The 22,923-nt window shown below is 36.5% G+C and overlaps 1 protein-coding gene and 1 long non-coding RNA gene across 8 annotated transcripts in view; both read right to left on the bottom strand.

The window, feature by feature from the left end:
- Positions 1 to 1,192: 1,192 nt before the first annotated feature.
- LOC127874376 (vacuolar protein sorting-associated protein 35-like) overlaps positions 1,193 to 22,923 on the bottom strand; it is a 43,070-nt gene continuing 21,339 nt past the window's right edge. For 3 of the 7 annotated variants that reach the window (XM_052418649.1, XM_052418650.1, XM_052418653.1), the window contains 8 exons: positions 19,957 to 19,980; positions 16,413 to 16,620; positions 12,505 to 12,660; positions 10,862 to 10,984; positions 9,566 to 9,745; positions 6,740 to 6,976; positions 6,419 to 6,562; positions 1,193 to 5,312 (listed from right to left, as the gene is read on the bottom strand). In XM_052418649.1, the coding sequence (XP_052274609.1) occupies positions 5,139 to 5,312; positions 6,419 to 6,562; positions 6,740 to 6,976; positions 9,566 to 9,745; positions 10,862 to 10,984; positions 12,505 to 12,660; positions 16,413 to 16,620; positions 19,957 to 19,980 (1,246 nt within the window). In that variant the 3' untranslated portion in view covers positions 1,193 to 5,138. The remainder of the gene's footprint in view (positions 5,313 to 6,418; positions 6,563 to 6,739; positions 6,977 to 9,565; positions 9,746 to 10,861; positions 10,985 to 12,504; positions 12,661 to 16,412; positions 16,621 to 19,956; positions 19,981 to 22,923) is intronic. The other 4 variants (XR_008046849.1, XR_008046850.1, XR_008046848.1 and 1 more) reach the window with 4 other exon arrangements.
- Positions 5,351 to 6,306, bottom strand: LOC127874380 (uncharacterized). The gene is made up of 3 exons (XR_008046852.1): positions 6,049 to 6,306; positions 5,867 to 5,979; positions 5,351 to 5,828 (listed from the first exon to the last, which is right to left on the bottom strand). It is a non-coding gene; the product is annotated as an uncharacterized LOC127874380 (long non-coding RNA).

The following is a 22,923-nucleotide window of genomic DNA, read 5'->3' as shown; positions in this document are numbered from 1 at the left end:
GACAATAGAGGTCACAGTTTTCATCCAATATTTATGAACTGTGGTCAGAATGTTTATCTTGATGAAATCTGGATTGGGATTGTATTTGGGTCATCTAGAGTCAGGAACTAGGTCACTAGGTCAAATCATAGAAAAACATTGTGTAGACAATAGAGGTCATAGTTTTCATCTGATCTTAATGAGTCAGGTGAGCGATTCAGGGCCATCATGGCCCTCTTGTTATTTTTCAACATAATCCTAACAGATGATAGGTTTTGTTTTATAATGCTGATATTTGTTAAATGAATGTTCATATCTGATGAATCAGGCATGATAACCATATTTTCTTCAGTCATGTCATTGTATTCAATACATTTTTCGATTTGCAAGGGCAAGATTAATTAAGAAACAAAGAGAAGGACATTTTTCTTCCAGTAAAGGGAGGGAATCATAGTTTGAGCACTGTTTGTCAGCACTATTTGGGTCCGCTCAGCTCTCTTTCTCAACCAGTTTTCATGTGATTGTCACCAAACGTTCTGACTATATTTATTAGCATACAATATAGACAAATTCTGTAACCAGGAAAACCTCACCAGGTACTTAAATTTGGAATTACAAGCAAGGCACTTAAATTTGAAAAATGGAGTTATTGCCCTTCTACATTTGTTTTTCTAAAAATATAGTAATTTAAAAAATAACTCCCAATAAATGTCAGCCATGACCAGTCTCCCTACCTTAAAGGTCAAGGCCACATTAAGAAAAAGAAGGTCATTTTGACTATTAAACAGATAGTTAGGTTAAAACATTGTTATTCATCATGCAATTTTAAAATAACTTGTCACTAATAACTACCATGAGAAAACTTTCTTGCATTTTTCACTGGTGTCATTACCGCAAGGGTCAAATTCACACTAAAAGGTCACGTCCAATTTGCCCATGAACAGCTTGCTTTTGCCATAACTGGAATTTTGGGAATAAAATAGAATGTGGGAGCAACCTTGTCCTGTCTACTCATGTCTTGTTATATACTTGTTATTTACCAAATTTTTCAATATTTGTTAACTGTTGCAAAATAAAACTTTTTTTCATTTATATACATGTATATGGAAGTCTAGGTCATTGCCTATTAATGTATGATCTTTCTTGTTATTTTACTTTCGTTTCTTTGATTCACTGAATTTGGAAGCAATTTTATTCTAGGTGAACCCAGTCAGGTGTGTATTACAAATTGAAATGCTTATAGAAGGTTCAATCATTTATAATCTGTCAAAGTATTATGATGATTGAATGATGTAAGTTAAAATTGCATAAATGCCGAAATCTAAAAATGTGTACATGAATGATGGATGCTTTGGTATGATTATACATGAATTTGAATTGAATGTTATGAAAAGTCATGCAAATAAAATCTACATGTTATTTGACTTTTAATATGTGTGTGATGTACAAATCTGTGGATTATCTTTCATTTAATATTTCTTTAACTGTTAATTTATGAAAGATGAACACACCAGAAGACAAATAATCTAAAAAATCCCAAAAGATAGAAGGGCAGGCTTAATAAATGTCTGTCTGTTGGTCTGAAACTTGCCTAAACCAATACTTTCACTCACAATGGAGGGTTTCTAAATTACTTAGGGCACATGCTTATTAAATATGATACTGTTTTGACATGCAAAAATCAGACAATAACATTGTCAGTCTTTAAAATCAAAAGAGAGAACCTAATTGTCAAAACCCTTTTGTCTAAGCCCTAATTTCACCACCCATTTGATTTTTATTTTAAAAAAATTGCACAAATGGATACCTATCCAGGTTGTGTCAGGTGAATTAAAAGCCCATAAACCCACAAAATCAACTAATATTTGGTACAGTATTTCGAACAAATAAAGTTCACTCATACAAAATGAATATTCCTTATAGCAATCAAAAAATTGTACTAAATATTTATTGATTTTTAGTGTTCATGGGCTTTTAATTAGTTGGCTTCACTTAAGGAAGTAAATTGTCAAACTTTGAGAACTTAAAGCTTTGTGACAAAGGTGACCAATACTCTAGCCTTCTTGTCTAGTCAAACTTTGAGAACTTATAGCTTTGTGACAAAGGTGACCAATACCCTGGCATTCCTGTCTGGTCAAACTTTATAAACTATAAGCTTTGTCACAAAGGTGACCAATACTCAGGAAGTCTTGTCTGGTCTGTAGTGTTAAACCCTTTCCCACTCAGAGGCAAAGTGAAAATGGCTCTGTGCAAACAGCATTAAACCAGAACAGCCTGCAAATAACTCGCAGTCTGTTCAGGTTATATACTGTTTGCTGCGCATCAGTTTCTTAAGGCTTGGAAATGAAGCCTTTAAAACTTGAATGTAGTAAAAAAAGGTCTTCAATTAAATTTAGCTTGCTAACACGTATGACTTATCAGTGTGTAACCCTTACATGACACATATGACCTAGCAGTGTGTAACTACAGACATGTATGACCTACATGTAGCAGTGTGTAATCCTTACATGACACATATTACCTAGCAGTGTGTAACCCTTACATGTCACGTTTGACCTTTCAGTGTGTAACCCTTATGTGACACAAGACCTAGCAGTGTGTAACCCTTTTGTGACACATATGACCTAGCAGTGTGTAACCCTTGCGTGATTCGTATGACCTAGCATTGTGTAACCCATGCGTGATTCGTATGACCTAGCATTGTGTAACCCATGCGTGATTCGTATGACCTAGCAGTGTGTAACCCATGCATGATTCATATGACCTAGCAGTGTGTAACCCTTGCGTGACACATATGACCTAGCAGTGTGTAATGCTTATGTGACACATATGACCTAGCAGTGTGTAACGCTTATGTGACACATATGACCTAGCAGTGTGTAACCCTTACGTGACACATATGACCTAGCAGTGTGTAACCCTTACGTGACACATATGACCTAGCAGTGTGTAACGCTTATGTGACACATGATCTAGCAGTATGTAACCCTTGCGTGATTCGTATGACCTAGCAGTGTGTAACCCTTGCATGATTCTTATGACCTAGCAGTGTGTAACCCTTGGCTAATTTGTATGACCTAGCAGTGTTTAACCTTGCGTGTTAGGAATGACCTAGCAGTGTGTAACCCTTGTAACATGTTTTACCTAGCAGTGTGAAACCCTTATGTGACACATATGATTTATCAGCGTGCAACCCTTATGAGACACATATGACCCTGCAGTGTGTAACCTTTACATGATGATTATGACCTAGCAGTGTGTAACCCTTGTGCGACAGGAATAACCTAGAAGTGTGTAACCCTTATATGACACATATGACCTAGCAGTGTGTAACACTTGTGCGACGCATATGACCTTTCAGGTGTAGCCCTTGTATGACACATATGACCTAGCAGTATGTAACCCTTACATGATTTGTATGACCTAGCTGTGTGTAAACCTTACATGATGCAGATGACCTGACAGTGTGTAAACCTTGCGTGACATGAATGACCTAGCAGTGTGTAACCCTTATGTAAAATGTTTTACCTGGCAGTGTGTCACCCTTATGTCACACGTTTTACTTAGCAGTGTGTAACCCTTACATGACACATATGACCTATCAGTGTGTTACCTTTACGTGATACATATGACAGTGCAGTGTGTAACCCTTGTATGATGCGTATGACCTGGCAGTGTTTAACTCTTATATGATGCGTATGACCTGGCAGTGTGTAACCCTTATATGATGCGTATGACCTGGCAGTGTGTAACCCTTGCGTGACAGGAATGACCTAGCAGTGTGTTACCTTTATATGAAACATTTTACCTAGCAGTGTATAACAGTTATGGGACACATTTTACCTAGCAGTGTGTAACACTTATGTGACACGTTTTACCTAGCAGTGTGTTACACATTTTACCTAGCAGTGTGTAACACTTTATGTGACACATATGACCATACATTTATATCTTTACCTAAATGGTCAAATACACAGACAACTGCATAAAAAGAGAATGAAAATAAATGGTTTTGAATTTTTTATTCCGCTGTGTTTGTCATTGCAAATTACACATAGCAGAGTGACACCATAACATGCACCAAAAAATTAATATTTAGATTAATGTATACATACAAAATAATTAAAAGACTACACACAAATAAAAAAACAGTACTTTCTTAATTAAAAATCAAAACTATTCTTTGATATGAACGAGAAAAAGTATATTTGTTTGTTAGTGCAATCTTTCATGAACTTAACAGAATAAATCATTACATACCTGAACAGGGGTATAAAAATCTTGCAGAGGTTGTATTGCTTAATACACGAGTTAACTTACTTAATACACGAGTTAACTTACATGTAATAACCAAGTAAAACAAAAAATATGACTGTTTTAACATAATACAGGATATAATTATAAATAATTAAAGATAATTGTTGGAAAATACCAAACTGGGTATGTGCTGTTACATAGCAGTTGTTTGATTCCAAATGTACATATTTATGGGAAGTCCTTATAGAACAGACAAATATTTAAATAGTTGCTAGCAAGTAAAAACTGTAATTCAAGTTTTTGATCACCAGGCACATTCACTGATACCTACATGCACATGAAGATTGAGTGTTGTATACCACATATAACATGTTTATTCCTAATGTACTCTACACATGTTATTTTGTATAATATACAAATGACCAAAATGAACCTCTGATCCTTGGCGCCAAAATAATCAGTACTGAAAGATGCATTGTTTCAATATACCACTATTACCCATTAGTAAGCATGGTCTTTAATTTAATTTTCTAATGGACTACAAACATGTCAAAATGTTCCTCTGTGTGATGAAGGGTTAACCCTTTACCACTTAGATGTGTATTTTCACGCATATGTAGTCCCTGAGAACGTTATATTTAATTAAATACCTTTCTTTATAGATTCAAGTTTTAAAGGCTTCATTTCCAACCCTTAGATACTGATGAGCAGCAAACATAATAAAGCCTGAACAGACTGCGAGTTACTCTGTTTACACATAGCCATTTTCTCTTTGCTGCTAAAGGTAAATGGTTAAGTGAAGATCACTTTGCCTCTGAGTGATGAAGTGTTAATTTAAGATCACATGAGTCACATTTTTATGTCTATATCACACTTCAGTACAATTGTAAGAGTCCCTTGCTCTAGATAACAAGCCCTGTATAGTCAGCCCCCTCCCCGTCCTGTTTCTGCAGCTGCAGGTGTTCCAGAGTGTTCTGAAAGTGTTTGTTGATCTGCTCTGTCTCCTCATTGGCCTCGAGACTAGGCAACGTCTCCTTGATCTTCGCTATCAGCTGGTTTAATACTTGTAGTGTTATCTGGAAAATGGACACAATGGAAAACACATAAGCCTCACTTTGGGAAGACTGGGCTAAAAGCGTGTGCGTAAAGTGTCATCCCAGATTAGCCTATGCAGTCAGCACAGCCTTATCAGGGAAGACGGTTTCCATCTAAATTGGACTTTTGCTAAGCAGCAACTTCCTTTAAAGGTAAAAATCCATGAAAGCGAATTGGTGTCCCTGGTTAGCCTTTGCAGACTGGCACAGGCTAATCTACAAACAATTAATACACAGGTATTAACCCCTGGTTGGTAGGTCTTTAAATACTTAGTTCTCTCAATCTATGACCTAGGCAATTCTTACAGGTCATACATACATCAAAATATTTACTGAATTACAAGTAAATATTAACGTTTTCCTTACTTTATATTGCTAAGTAATCAACATGATCATTTGCCTACATTATGTTGCTCAAAAACATTCATGATTATTTCCATACGTTATGTTGCTAAATAACCTTCATGATCATTTCCATTCTTTCTGTTGCTAAATAACCTTCATGATCATTTCCATTCTTTCTGTTGCTAAATAACCTTCATGATTATTTCCATTCTTTCTGTTGCTAAATAACCTCATGATTATTTCCATTCTTTATGTTGCTAAATAACCTTCATTATCATTTCCATTCTTTCTTTTGCTAAATAACCTTCATAATCATTTCCATTCTGTTGCTAAATAACCATGATCATTTCCATTCTTTCTGTTGCTAAATAACCTTCATTATCATTTCCATTCTTTATGTTGCTAAATAACCTTCATGATCATTTCCATCCTTTCTGTTGCTTAACAACCTTCATGATCATTTCCATTCTTTCTGTTGCTAAATAACCTTCATTATCATTTCCCACGATTATGTCTCTAAGTAAACTTCATTATCATTTCCCTCCATAATATTTAAATTAGTAGCTCCAAAATGTACACTTAAAAGTTAAGATTTCTCTAAGCAACTTAATGAAAGCAGGCCCTGGATGTTTCTAGGTCACCTACCTGATCATTTCCCTTCTCATAGTAGTAGATGTAGTGGTTTGTGACCTACCTGATCATTTCCCTACTCATAGTAGTAGATGTAGTGGTTTGTGACCTACCTGATCATTTCCCTTCTCATAGTAGTAGATGTAGTGGTTGAGTAGCTCCACAAAGAGCTGTACTTGTACAGAGTTGTCCATGCACTGGTTGGCTATCTTCACTCCCTTCTTCAGGCAGTCTGACGTTCGTTTGCCATCCCTCGACTAGGAATTAATATGTTATTACAAATTATCAGGTTTAATGCTATTTACTGCTCATCAATACCTTAGGGCTGGAGTGAAGCCATAAAAATTTGAATCTATTCATAAAAGGTTTTCATCCAATTAGATTTTGAAGTAATTACAAATGGGTTGAAATTTTCAAAAGAAAACATGAATTACCTCCCCTTCGTGTGCTGAACTCTTCCCAGACCAAAACAAGTGAGAGCAAGTGGCGACGCCCCTACACTGATCAGGTTTCTTAAGAAGCTTGGATCCTGCGAGTGCACACTGCGTGCGTAGAGGTTCATGATTCTCCTCTCCAAAGCACGCCATCTGTTCCAGCGTGCCGGTGATCAGGGTTATGGCTGCCAACTGGGCCTTGCTGTCTGAGATTTCATCCTCATACAGGGAGAATGCCTGTTCAGGATACGAACAAAGATTACTGTAAAATCATTTATTTTTGTTGGCATGAAATTTCTCTGGTGTTACTTTTTTTAATGAAAAACATACAATTTGTGGATTTCTAATTTCAGGAGAAAAAAGAGACATTTGCTCTGGTCATTTATTTTCTGATGTTTTGTGTTAAATTGATGGATCAGTAAACCCATGAAAACAATTAAAATTTATGTCCTACAAATAATACTGATTTTACTGTATATGACAATAGAGATTCACTAAAATTTGGGGACAAAGCTCAGCAAGGGGATGTCACGGTAGTGAAGAATACACCCTTACCCTGCATGTAATGTTGTTAAAAAGTTGTGATATTCATTAAATACAGAATTTATGATTAAAGAATGGCATCACTTCAGCAACTTTGTATTTCAGGAACATTGCAAGCAAATTTTGATGCTGCACACTGAAAAGTGTAGAAGTGCTTTGTTGAAATTTGTTGTGTCAAAGGACAGGTAAACACACAGATGTCCATGGTAATTCTAGAATACACCTCTCTACTTAACAGCAGGGAGTATGTCAATAGTATCTTGTATAAAAATGTTCAGCACATGCAACAGCTCTCTTATAATAGTTGTTTACATTTAAAAACATGACTTATCTTAAAACAGTAGTGGTTTTAGAACAAGTAACTTATTTCAACAAAATACATGTTGAGTTTTAGTTCAATCAACCTATGTAAGAGAATTTTACTTACATATTCTCCTTTGAATAGTGTCTTTTTTTAATCAGATTTTCTCAATTCCGGACTTTTACCTGTAGTAGAACATTTTTCTTCCTTCAACTGTTTTAACTACCAGTTGGTCATGACTTTGAAGATTATTTTACTTTGACAAAACTAGCCCGTGACCCAAACTTGAATGTAAGGAACCTGTGACACAAACTTGCACTCCATTAACCTAAGACACAAACTTGTACACACCTGACCTGTGTCACAAACTTGAACGCTACTGAACTGTGAAACTAACTTGTATGTCACTAACCTGTGAAACGAATTTGTATGCCTCTAACCTGTAACACAAACTTGTACCCCACAAGCCTGTGACACAAACTGGTATGCCACTAACCAGTGACACAAACTTGTACCCTACTAACCTAAGGCACAAACTTGAATGTATGCTACTTACCTGTGACACAAATTTGTAGTATGCCACTAACCTTTGATACAAGCTTGTACACCACTAACCTGTGACACAAACTTGTACCGTACTAACCTAAGGCACAAAATTGACTGTATGCTACTTACCTGTGACACAAATTTGTAGTATGCCACTAACCTTTGATACAAGCTTGTACACCACTAACCTGTGACACAAACTTGAACGCAACTGAACTGTGAAACAACTTGTATGTCACTAACCTGTGAAACAAACTTGTATGCCTCTAACCTGTGACACAAACTTGTACACCACTAACCTGTGAGGAAAACTTGTACCTCACTAACATGTGACACAAACTGGTATGCCACTAACCAATGACACAAACTTGTACTCTACAAACCTGTGATACAAACTTTTTTGCTACTAACCATTGACATAAACTTGTAAACAACTTATCTATGACTTAACTTGTAAGCCTTTAATCTGTGACAAAATAATGACACAAACTTGTATGCCACTAACCCATGATATAAACTTGTATGCCACTAACCCATGAGACAAACTTGTATGCCAAAATCAAGGACACAAACTTGTATGCCACTTACCTGTGACACAAACTTGTACCTCTCTAATCCGTGTCACAAACTGGTATGCCACTAACCAATGACACAAACTTGTACCCTACTAACCTGTGATACAAACTTGTACCTTTCTAATCCGTGTCACAAACTGGTATGCCACTAACAAATGACACAAACTTGTACACCACTAACCAATGACATAAACTTGTACACCACTAACCTGTGATACAAACTTTTTTGCCACTAACCATTGACATAAACTTGTAAGCAACTTACCTATGACTAAACATGTAAGCCTCCAATCTGTGAAAAAATAATGACACAAACTTGTATGCCACTAACCCATGACATAAACTTGTATGCCACTAACCCATGAGACAAACTTGTATGCCGATAACCTGTGACACAAACTTGTATGCCAATAACCCATGACACAAACTTGTACGCCACTAACCCATGAGACAAACTTGTATGCCACTAACCTGTGACACAAACTTGTATTACACTAACCCATAAGACAAACATGTATGCCACTAACCTGTGACACAAACTTGTATTTCACTAACCCATGAGACAAACTTGTATGCCACTAACCCATGACACAAACTTGTATTCCACTAACTGTGACATGAACTTGTATGCCACTTACCTGTGATATGAACTTGTATGCCACTAACATGTGACACAAACTTGTCCCCCACTAGCAAATGACACAAACTTGTATGTCACTAATCTATGAAAAAAACTAGTACCCAACTAACCTGTGAAATAAACTCGTACGCCACAAACCTGTGAAATTATTCTTAGGCCACTGTCCTCTGGCACAAATGTATACACAACTAACCTGTGACACAAACTTTTAGGCGACTTACCTGTGAAATAAACTCATATGCGACAGTTTCATGGTTCTCAAAGGCGATATTTCCCGCTGCCATGGCACCCTGCAGGAAGAGCCGCAGTGGGATCTCGGCCTGCTCGGCCTTGATGAGTGCGCCAATAGTCTGGTGACAGAACTGGAAGATCTTCTGGCACTTCTTCTGCCAGTTCTCGTCCTGTGAGATGAAGATATTATGTGAGCAGTGTTCTGGGAAAACTGGACATAATGCATCTGCATAAAGTGTCCTCCCTGATGAACCTGAGCAGTCTGCACAGGCTTATAAGGGACAACACTTTCCACTTAAATGGCATTTTCCGTTTAAAAGAAGTCTCTTCTAAGATCCAGTTTTAATATAATTTCAATATTTCTATGTTTGGTATGATAAATAGCGAACATTCTGATATGACATGGAAATAAACTTTCTTTTCTTTTTATTTTATACTGTCCTATCAATAACCATTTACTAGTATAATATTAAAATTGCTATCTTTTGATAACAAAACTAACCAAATGTCATGAATGACCTTTTGTTTTCCTCACAGATATTTCTTTAGATTTAACTCTTTAGAAAAACATACATAACAGTACCTATTATATTATGACCCACATAATGCAAAGATGGGTTTTATGCCACTAAGGTTAGCTCCAGACCAGCCTGGCATCCGCACATACTGGTAAGGGGCTACCCTGTCCATAAATGAGACCACAAAACCCTGGGTGAATTTATAGCTCCTGACCAGACTGCACGATTGCGTAGGCTGGGCTGAAGCTACACCTGGCTGCATAATATCAATCAGAACACCATGAAACATGAACACGAAAAGCTTTTCAACGTTTTCGTTATTAATTAATTTTAAGTAATAATGAAATCTAAAGCTAGGTCTGCACGTAAGCTCAGACACACAATCTTTTAGCACAATTCAACCATGAAAACTCAAGCTACGGAGCACAGTTGTTCTGTTTTAAGTAAGAGTGATTTTGATCAAACTGGCCTCAAATACAATCCTTAAAGTAGACCAACATAAAAAATCGCAGTACAATACCAGCATAAAATTCAATCCATTTAGCAGAAACAGTGCGGTGTGCACAGGCCAATAAGAGAATAAAATTTCCTCTTTTAAAGTATTTTTCTTTTAAAGGAAGTCTCTTCATAGCCAAAGGTTTAGTAAACATTTTGACAGAAAGCTCTCCCTGATAGGCCAGTGCAAACTGCATATGCTAATTTTGGAAAAAACTTTACGCAAATGCCTTAAGCCCCATTTTGCCAGAGCGTGGCTAGACTTGTATTTACCTCCTCTGAGCTGTGCATGTACCGAGTGGCCAACCTGTAGGCAGAGAACACAATGGGGGGCAGGGTAAACCGTATTCTCTTGTCTCCACCAGCTCCGAAATGCTTTCTAGCTGCATTAAGAATCTGAAGGCACAAAAAAGGGTAAACAGTTTAGTGTGGACACTGCTGCGCTGGTATCTGTCACGTAATCCATATGTTGTCCTCCTATCAACAGGAAGGTAACAGGTTCTATCTTCACTGTGAAAGCATTCTGTAATCTCCCCAAAGGACAACAAGTACTGATTATACCCAGGAAAGGGACTCAAGAGCAGTTTAAGTTAAATAAGCCTTGGGCTTTTAATGCAATCAAGCTAAAATAAATAGGTTTACACCAAGATTATACTAGTACAGTGAACACCTTCTATATGGAACACAAACTGGGCTGAACAAAATGTCCCGTTTTTAGGAAGTTCCATTTACAGAGGGTGTAGGTAATTAGGAAGTTCCATTTACAGAGGGTGTAGGTAATTAGGAAGTTCCATTTACAGAGGGTGTAGGTAATTAGGAAGTTCCATTTACAGAGGGTGCAGGTAATTAGGAAGTTCCATTTACAGAGGGTGTAGGTAATTAAAAACAAAACAAACTGATATACCATTCAGATAGGATTCTTTGCCAAGTATTTTTTTCAACCCTTTCCCACTTAGAAGCAACATGAAAATGGCTATGTGCAAACAGCATAAAACCAGAACAGCCTGCGAGTAACTAGCAGTCTGTTCAGGTCTTATGCTGTTTGCTACTCATCAGTATCTACGGTTTGGAGATGCAGCCTTAAAAAACTTGAATCTAGTAAGAAAGGTCTTAAATTAAATATAACTTTCTTAGGGACTACAAATGCGTGAAAATACGTATCTAAGTGGTAATGGGTTAAAGTATCATCAAATTTTATGATCATGGCAACAATCATAGAACATGTAAATTAAAAGAACTGTCCTACAGGTATTATTAACCCTTTGCATGCTGGGAAATTTGTCGTCTGCTAAAATGTCGTCTGCAGAATGAGCATTTTCTTCTATTTTTTTCAAAGAATACTGTCAGAATAGCAAACAGTTTGGATCCTGATGAGACGCCACGTTCTGTGGCGTCTCATCTGGATCCAAACTGTTTGCAAAGGCCTTTAAAATTCAGTTTCCGCACTGAAAGGGTTAAGACCTATTCAAACATGAAAAATGATGGTATGTGAATGAATATAACCCATTGTACATAATTGTACATAGAAAAACATTTAAAAAAAAAAAAGTTACTGAAAATGAAAAACAAATTAAATTGTAAAATTTCAAAATAATATTAAAATTTGTCGCTTCCATTAACTATAGAGCATACATTTTTATCTAAAGTAGTAATACCTTATAGAACTATTGCCCCTGATTATATGAACATTTGGAAAACTGGGCCTTTTACATTTGCACAAAGTCTTATCCAAGATTAGCAGTCCGCCTAAACTCGATTTATATTTAAAAGGGAGCTCCTTTGAAGAAAAATTTCATAAAAAGCAGTAAGTGTCCGACTCCACAGGCTTACCCTGGGACAACACTTTACAAGCATGCTTTAAGCCCAGTTTTCCCAAAACTCCGCTCACACCCACAAGGACTCTAGATGCCACCTACCAGATACTGCTGGTTTGGATCCTCAGAGTACAGCAGGTGTATGAAGCGACCAATGAGTCCCTGCTCCTCAGCAAAATCCTCAGGGTCATCTCCCTCCTCGGGCTGGTCATTCTGGTCCTGCACCAGCACGCTGATGATGGACAGCAGGTTGTCAACCTAGGGGATAATGGAGCATTGAACATTGTCCACCAATGGGATAATGGAGCATTAAACATTGTCCACCTAAGGGTTAATGGAGCATTAAACATTGTCCACCTATGTGATAATGGAGTATTTAATGTTGTCCACCTATGGGAAAATGGACCTTAAAACATTGTCAACCTAAAGGATAATTGAGCATTAATCATTGTCCATCTATGAGATAATGGAGCATTAAACAGTGTCCACCTATGGTATAATGGAGTATTAAATGTTGTCCACCTATAGGAAAATGGAGCTTTAAACATTGCCCACCTATAGGATAATGGATCATAAAACATTGTCCACCTAGGGGATAATGGATCATTAAACTTTGTCAACCAATGGGAAAATGGAGCTTTAAACATTGTCTACCAATAGGATTATGGAGCATTAAATATTGTCCACCTATGGAATAATGGAGCATTAAAGGTTGTCCACCTAGAATATAATGGAACATTAAATGTTGTCCACCTATGGAATAATGCAGCATTAAAGGTTGTCCACCTAGAATATAATGGAGAATTGAACATTGTCTACCTATGGGAAAATGGAGCATTAAACGTTGTCCACCAATGGGATAATGGAGCATTAAACATTGTCCACCAATGGTTTAATGGAGAATAAAACATTGTCCACCTATGGGATAATGGAGCATTAAAGGTTGTCCACCTATTGCTTATTGAAGCATTAAAAATTGTCCACCTATGAGATAATGGAACATTAAACATTGTCCACCTATGGAATAATGGAGAATTAAACGTTGTTCACCTATTGCTTACTGGAGCATTAAAAAGTGTCCACCTATTTGATAATGGAGCATTAAACGTTGTCAACCAATAGGGTAATCAAGCATTAAACATTGTCCACCTATGGGATAATGGGGCATTTAAAGTTGTCCACCTAGGGGATATTAAATGAGTATGATTCTGGGAAAACTGGGCTTAATGCATGTGTGTAAAGTGTCGTCCCATGTTAGCCTGTGAATTTTGCACAGAATAATCAGGCACGACACTTTTTGCTTTTATAGCAATTTTAGTTTTAAAGAATTCGCTTCATAGTTCTAAGTGAAAATCAAATTTATTCAGAAAGTGTTTAAAAGTGTTTAGCCTGTGGGGACTTCATAGGCTAATCTGGGATATTTTACTCACATGCATTGAACCCATTTTTTGAAAAGGCTCAAATAATTAACGCCATGTTCTGGTCCTACACTAGGCCCCCCATTTTGTGAAAAAATGAGTTGCAAACTGTTCAAAGTTGTGAAAAAATGAGTCACGAACTTTATAACATTGTGAAAATTAGAGTCATGAACTTCTTGAAATTCTGAAAATTTGAGTCGCAGATATCTGCCTAGCAACCGGGAGGCACTAGGATCGATTCCCACCATGAAAGCCTTCTTCAGATTCCCCTAAAAGACACCGTTCTACCTAGGAAACAGACTCAAGTATCAATAAGCCTTAGGGTTTCCTTGCAATTGCTAGCAACAAGGTCTGGTAATTTCTTATAACTGGCTAATACACAATTTTACTACCCAATCAAACAAGAATATCAGTTAAACTGATGGATGCTCCCCGATGATGCACTTTGTCGATCTATGTGTGAATAACCACCTAAAAAAATCTATTATTAGCCTCGGAGACCTTAACCTTGACCTCATCAAAAGGTAGAGGTCCATGCAAGGTACCTACATGCCAAATATGTAAGAGATCTGTAAAATATTGAAGTCACTATGAGAAACTGTAACAAAATTGTGACCAAAAAATCTATTTTTAGCCTCTGTGACCTTGACCCCAGTGACCTCTAACCTCATTAAAAGGTAGAGGTCCATGAAAGGTACCTACATACCAAATATGTTAGGGAACGGTAAAATATTGACGTCGCTATGAGAAACGGTAAAAAAATTGTGACAGAAAAATCTATTTTTAGCCTCTGTGACCTTGACCCCAGTGACCTCAAACCTCATCAAAAGGTAGAGGTCCATGAAAGGTACCTACATGCCAAATATGTAAGAGAACGGTAAAATATTGAAGACACTATGAGAAACTGTAACAAAATTGTGACGGAAAATCTAATATTAGCCTCGGTGACATGGACCTTGACCCCAGTGACCTCTAACCTCATCAAAAGGTAGAGGTCCATGAAAGGTACCTACATGCCACATATATATAAGAGATCGGAAAAATATTGAAGGTGCTATGAGAAACTGTAACAAAATTGTGACGGAAAAATCTATTATTAGCCTTGGTGACCTTGACCTTGACCCAAGTGACCTCAAACCTCATCAAAAGGTAGAGGTCCATGCATAGTACCTACATGCCAAATATATAAGAGATCGGTAAAATATTGAAGGAGCTATGAGAAACTGTAACAAAAGTGTGACGGAAGGAAGAAAATAAGGAAGGAAGGAAGTACGGAACTTCAAACTGGCAACTACATGCTCCACCGAAAATTTTCAGGGAGCATAATAAATACGGAATATTACGCTAGTCAATTGTTCCAAGAGTTTGTAACACTCGAGTGGCTTGTGTGATGACGTATCACACGAGAGGCGGAGCCTCGAGTGTGATGCGAAATAGCACAAGCCACGAGAGTGATACAAACTCTTGGAACAATTGACTAGCGTAATATTCCTTTTATTATATACAACAACTAACGAAAACAGTTAACAAATGTATTTTTTACTTTAACAAAATTGACAAAACAATGCCTAAAACGGTACGCCATAGTTTATTTAAGACGCGTATGAATACAGTTTATGTAAATTAACGTGTAAACAGTAGAACCGGGAAAACACAGGTTTCCGACACGCTTACCTTAATGCCATCGTTAATCACATTTTTATAACAATTAAGTTGACAACTTTAATCCGATGTTTATAACAAAAACGTTTAAACGATATGCACTCCACTTCTATCTTCCATGTCTTTATCGAAACTTAGTTTAAACCACACTATTTTATTGTTTTCCTATCGAAATATACATTTATGCATGATAAACACACACTCCAAAATACGTTTTTAACACATAGTTTACTGCTAAAAAACACCAGGTCCGACATATCCTTACAGAGTTTAGATAAAACTATTGTGTTTTGTCACAGAAATGACGTCACACGATGTACTACGTAATATATTTCGTAATAGGGTATGTAAGTCTCGTCATGTGACCACCGATATTTCTATTTTCGGTGCGTGTAATGTGACGTCATTAAATGGGTCGAAGTAGTCCGGCTAGTATGGTAATACGGAATTGGAAACAGCGAGTAGTGTAATACGGGATTTTTTATTTCAACGATTGATACAACCTGTATTTTGTTAAAAGCATTAAACATGTATATAATAAACATATATACTTAGCCAGAATGCCTTACCAGCCACACGGGCCAACATTATTTTTGTACTGAACCTCTTTGATGGCTTTGTCTGACATCTGACATACTTCTGTAAGGACTTTTTTATGGAATCACTCATTACTGCAGAGGTCTAATTTTTGCGTTTTCACACACCTTCCATTTCGCAAATTTTTGTTGACCACAAATATTTTCTTATTTGATCATAAGTTAGCTTTCACACAGGTTTTCTGACCGCTATATCACATGATTAAGTGGGTGAATCGATCGTCTTCCAATCAAGATGTTAATTGTCACTGCACAAATAGAAGACCTGGTTGTCTTTTGCAAATAACATGATTATTTAGAACATATTTTTTTTAATCACAAAACAGCAACAAACCTGATCCTGTGTGGGTATGTTGGTCTCGTTTTCAAGGGCGTTAGAAATCAGGAAGCAGCTCATTGCCTTCCGGCTCTGGTAGTCAAAGTACTCAAACAGCGGACCAAAGTGCTGCAGCTCCAGGACGGTCAGCACGTTGTTGTAGTTCTCGATGGGGATCTTCATGAGACGCATCAGCTCCTTAGAGACTGGGCTGCCGTGTTCTAGACTGAAATGAGAGAAACGAACATGGCCAACATAGCCTTAGGGACCACTGCTGTGTTCTAGACTGAAATGAGAGAAACAAACATGGCCAACATAGCCTTAGGGACCACTGCTGAGTTCTAGACTGGAATGAGAGAAACGAACATGGCCAACATAGCCTTTGGGACCACTGCCGTGTTCTAGACTGAAATGAGAGAAACGAACATGGCCAACATAGCCTTTGGGACCACTGCCGTGTTCTAGACTGAAATTAGAGAAACGAACATGGCCAACATAGCCTTAGGGACCACTGCTGAGTTCTAGACTGGAATGAGAGGAACAAACATGGCCAACATAGCCTTTGGGACCACTGTCGTGTTGTAGACTGAAATGAGAGAAACGAACATGGCCAACATAGCCTTAGGGACCACTGCTGAGTTCTAGACTGAAATGAGAGAAACGAACATGGCCAACATAGCCTTAGGGACCACTGCTGAGTTCTAGACTGGAATGAGAGGAACGAACATGGCCAACATATGATACCCTTAGGGACCACTGTTGTGTTCAAGACTTGAATGAGAGCAATGAACATGGCCAACATAGCCTTAGGGACCACTGTTGTGTTCAAGACTGGAATGAAAGAAACGAACATGGCCAACATAGCCTTAGGGATCACTGTCATGTTCTAGACTGGAATGAGAGAAACGACCATGGCCAACATAGCCTTATGGACCACTGTCATGTTCTAGACTGGAATGAGAGAAACGAACATGGCCAACATAGCCTTAGGGACCACTTCTGTGTTCTAGACTAGAATGAAAAACACAAACATGGCCAATTTAGCCTTAAGGACCACTGTCATGTTTTAAACTGGAATAAGAGAAACCAACATCGCCAACATAGCTTAGGGGAATAATATTTTTCTTGTAAAGGTATGCTGTTTTAAAGCTAGTCCCGCGGTGGTGGTGTTCATGTGGTTTTGGATCGGCAATCAGGAGGCCATGAATTTGATGTTTCTAGTGTACCTTAAAGAGGTGCTGCTTTTAAAGCTCAGTTTCTTGTGGCTATTTAAATATGGTGCTTGCTCACCAATCAGGAGGCCCTGAGTTCATTGCCAACTCTGTGAGTTTTCTCATGATATTCTCTTTAGACACCAAGTATTGGTTCTACCCAGGAAATGGACTAAAGTGTCTAAAATAAACTTTAGGGTTATGATAAAATGAAGCTTACTTAAATATTTTTAACTTAAGCTAGGTTCATAAGCATTATCATTCACTTCATGATTTCAGTAATGTTTTTTTATTGGCTATTTGCAAGTTAAAAAAAGACATTATTTAAAACTTAATGATAAAATAATTCACTTGTCAGTAACTTGTTTTTTTGTCTTACTAATATCAGAAACTATAAAGTCAAACTGAAGAAACCAATTCAATTCTGACTTTGAAAAAGGAAACATGAGTCAAAGTAGATTAAACAAAAAATCAGAAGTCAATTCATAGATCCAAGAAAGTTAAAGATTACACAGTCATAAGAATATCCCACGCTCACACATTCAACTCACAATTGCAAAGCTCAAATGCAAAGAGGCAAGTGTTTAGCCAGATTCTCTGTTTTTATTGCAATCTGGGACCGCAAGAAATTTATAGAAATAGAGTTTGGAAAGTTTAACAAAATCTTGTATCAGTCTACAATTTTTCCTCACAGCAAATCGGCATATTTATATGACCCACGTCATGCGAACATGGGTATGGGTTTCATGCCATATGTGGCCAAAGCTAATCCAGACCAGCCTGTGAATTAGCCCAGTCTGGTCAGGAGCTCTGATGTTTTCTTATAGGACCACAAAACCTTGCATGACTTCAAAGCCGACACGGTACCACCCGACCAAACAGTCAGGTCGCATTGATCAATGGTCATAAGAACAATTATTGCATGAAGGGGTCAATATATGAAAAGGGGGTTTAATGCATGTGCGTAAAGTGTCGTCCCAGATTAGCCTGTGCTGACTGCACATGCTAATCTGGGTAGACACTTTCTGCCTGAACTTGATTTTTGCTAAGAAGAGACTTTCTTTTAACAAAAAATATAATAAAAGCGGAAAGTGTCGTTCCTGATTAGACTGTGCAGATTGCACATGCATTAAACCCCGTTTTTACAGAGCACAGCCCATATGTTTGTGTATATAAGGAACATGTAAAGACTTCTGATACATATATTCAATGAAGCAAATGTTTTTTTGTAAATGACTCAAAAATAAAATATATGCAGCTTAACTTATGTCAACCTTAATGAGACCTAAATTTGTATAACTGACCCTGTTTGCACATTAGGTTATACCGCAGTAATGAGTAATGTTTTGGTATCATACAATATGACACAATTATTAACAACATTTGTCATCATTGGTTATCAAACAATATTAATATTTAATGCATACATTGTACTTCCATGATCTGAGACAAAATGGTAATGGGGCGTTAATAGAATTTTAATTAATCTTAACAATCTTAATTACATAACAAGTAATGTCAGTACAATATCTAAAGCCAAACTCAAGTTATTGAGCAGAAACGCTTTTTCTATTTTTAGAAACAGTGACCTAGACCGAATTTGCCCCAAATACCACCCCAAGCAAAGTCTCCATAGAAGCTTGATAACTTTCATCAAGATTGGTGATTGCAGACTAAAGTTATGCAACAGACACCACTGCTTGCCCATCTGCCAGCCAAGCCACCCACTATTATCAAATAACCAGGATGTTCAACCATTTTGAAAACCTGGTTATGAAGACTGTAAAGAACACATAAATAATGTATGATAAATTTGTTGGATTGAAATGTAGGAAAGGTTGATAACAATTGCTTGCATATATAACATAAACAATCAAACATCATTACATAAGTGTATGGAGTGGAAATTATTGATTCAATGGTTGAATAATAAAAGGAGAGGAGTATAATAAAAGCAGTTTCAAAATGTTTTCAAAGGAACATAGGATGCTTGTGCTACACAGTTTCATCCTCTTCAATTCTCATATACAAAAACCAAGAAATGGTTTGGTCCTATTTAAAGGTAAACTGAAAACTTCTATCGTCATCTAACAGACATATCCTTTTAAACACATAAAATAACCGATCATGGTAGAAGGAACTATTAGAGCAAAGTCATTTAATGTTTATATAAGACTTTATCAACATTAAACAAGAATTACTAGTATATTGATTTTCTGAAACATTAAAAAAAGGGAATCATTAAAGCTCTTGGCAAGGGAAGTAATACTGTCCAAAGGGAGGTAATTATGTGCATGACAATGCAACAGAATGCTGTAAGCAAGAGTGCTAGCTGGCACCAAGTTGCTCACCTCTTATCCTTGGACCCAGGTGAACTATAAAATAACAGAAAATGTGAAACTCATGGGTAAACAGACATGTTTGCACCACCTTGAGAATATACAGTTAAATAAACAGGTTTTTTCTATTAACTTAGTCAAAACGGTGTCGTCCCGATTGTCCCACATTTAGAAATTCAATACACCGTTCAAATAGGTGTGAAGAGGCGTAAGATGGGTAATACAAGTATAAAAAATATCATGTCTAGGATTTATTATGATTAACTACGATCAAAGTATAAAACGATGATTATCTATTTTTTGTCTGCTGTGACATAAATACAATATAAATTTTAAAAAATAAGATAAATGCGTTATCAACAAATTAACCTAACTTCACTTTTTTCAAAATTCCACGTTGCTGTATTTACTTATAAACACGAAGGGATGAACATTTTGCTTGACGGATTCAGATTTGTACTAAGTATGTATACTTGTATACTCATTGATCTTATAACATGCGAAGTATTGTTAGTATGCCATTCGAATTAAAGTATACAGAATCTTTATTCAGAGGGGAGATTAAATAACGGATTGAACGATTGATGCTTTGAATCGAAATATTAAGAATAAATGGTGATTGTTAAATAAACAAATTACCTGAGATTGTCTGATTTTTTTAATACATTCATATTGCATTTTATAGGTATTAAATCGATTGGTGATTAAATATAAAATGTTAATAAAGTGTGTCTATATTCCCTCTAATGGAAGAGAATAAAAATAAAATATTTATCGAGAAACACTTTTGTGTTTATGTTATGTTAATTTAATCAAATAAATACACGAAATAAATACCCCTTTTCGAGCCCCAGATATGCGACTTACCTGTCTTTTCCGTTATCGATTTTTTACTCTTAAAATAAAAATGTAGGACAATCGGGAGTAAACCGTCAAAACAAGACTATTGTCAAGCAACATGGTCCCCTACCGGTGAAACTCCACCATTTTCAGACATATTTCTAGTCAATTTGTTGCCATAGCAACCACAATTCTTGACGTACGAAGAAAATGAAATGACGTGCATAATCTCCATATTGCCATCTATCCATGTTTCAAGTTTCTTGAACAAATATGAAGAACTTTTAAAGTTATTGCAGGATCCACCATTTTCAGCAATATTTCTAGTCTATTTGTTGAAATAGCAACCAGAATTCTTGATGAAGGAACAAAATGAAATGACGTGCATATTCTCCATATTGCCATCTGTCAATGTTTCAAGTTCCATGTAAAAATATGAAGAACTTTTTAAGTTAATGCAGGATCCAGAAAAGTGTGACAGATTCACAGACTCGCACACGGAGCGCAGAGCGTTTCACCGTTAGGGGACAAAAATATGTTGGTTTAAGACTATCTAACCAAAACGGACATTATCATATTTTTAGAGTGCTGGTATCCCAATTGTGGTGAAAACATTGCATAATAAACAAAATTGTACAAATGTGGCAGCTGAAGGATTGGGTGCAGCATAACTTTAAACAAGTACACAATAACCTAAAACAAAAAACTTGGGAAAGTTAAAACTTAATGACAGTCTGATTTTTTTTGTGTGAATGGAAGAAAAAATATGTTGGAAAATATTTACAATGCTTTGTCAGAAAAAAATGCATACACAACAGTTTCTTTTCCACCAATGTGCAATAGCCCTAATTGTGCACGAACTCAATGAATATCATACATGCTTGATTTAAAGGTCTTTTTTTTCACTGCATTTTGAGGCCTATGTTTTCAATACCATCAAAATGTTCAACGGTGATTGATTTCAATGATTTTGATAACAATGTGATCAACTTTATTTTTAAATGGGGGGTATGTGAAATTATTAAAAAAACATTTGACTTTTTTTTAAATCATAAGATTTACCTGTTTCTAGATGTTAATGTGTATTAAAGTTAACAGTCACGTGAAATCATTAAAAAAAACATTTGACTTTTTTTAATCATAAGATTTACCTGTTTCTAGATTTTAATGTGTAATAAAGTTAACAGTCGATTAACAAAAGTGTTATTAAGATAGTGTAATTACTTGGGATCTAACCAAATGTCATGAAATACCAACAATGTCCAGTGGCCAGGATTCACATTTTATTGACTGGCTTACAATAATTAATGGTTATATTTTCACACACAAGTTCACTTTTAGATGAACAGTTAACTTTTCCGATGGAAAAATTATGTGAAATAACAAGAAAACAAGCTGACAAGTCTTCTTTTGTCTGACATAGTGTATAGTGGTAGTGGTGTGAAAACAATGAAACTGTTTGCCTTGGTTCGACCTTTAAAATGCGTAACGATTTTGTATACAATGACAGAAATGACATTGGCATGATAGCCAATACATGTAACGACACATGTGAAAAAGCATAAAAAAAATCACCAACAATTCTAATGCCTATGCTGTATAGCAGTTTCAGGGATTTCAATAAATTTTGTAAATCAGCAGTCAAAACAGCCCTTGTTTAAAAGTGTCAAGATCAAATGGAATTTTAAGGGGTCAAAATTCAAAAGTCGGGAGTTATTTCTGCACATTTGTTAAATAGACTGCAAATGTTGTCTCGCATACACTTAAACGAAATACAAAGAAAAACAAGAATATCAGTAAAACTGATGGATGCTCCCCGATGATGCGCTTTGTCAATCTATGTGTTAATAACCACCTCAAAAATCTATTATTAGCCACGGTGACCTTGACCCCAGTGACCTCAAATTTCGTCAAAAGGTAGAGGTCCATGCAAGGTACCTACATGCCAAATATGAAAGAGATCGGTAAAGTATTGAAGGTGCTATGAGAAACGGTAACAAAAGTGTGACGGAAAAAGTATATTAATATTAGCCTCGGTGACCTTGACCCAGTGACCTCAAACCTCATCAAAAGGTAGAGGTCCATGCATGTACCTACATGCCAAATATGAAAGAGATCAGTAAAGTATTGAAGGGGCTA

The sequence above is a fragment of the Dreissena polymorpha genome, chromosome 3, assembly GCF_020536995.1.
Source record: "Dreissena polymorpha isolate Duluth1 chromosome 3, UMN_Dpol_1.0, whole genome shotgun sequence".
NCBI classification, from domain to species: domain Eukaryota; kingdom Metazoa; phylum Mollusca; class Bivalvia; order Myida; family Dreissenidae; genus Dreissena; species Dreissena polymorpha.
This window is presented reverse-complemented; position numbering and strand designations above follow the sequence as displayed.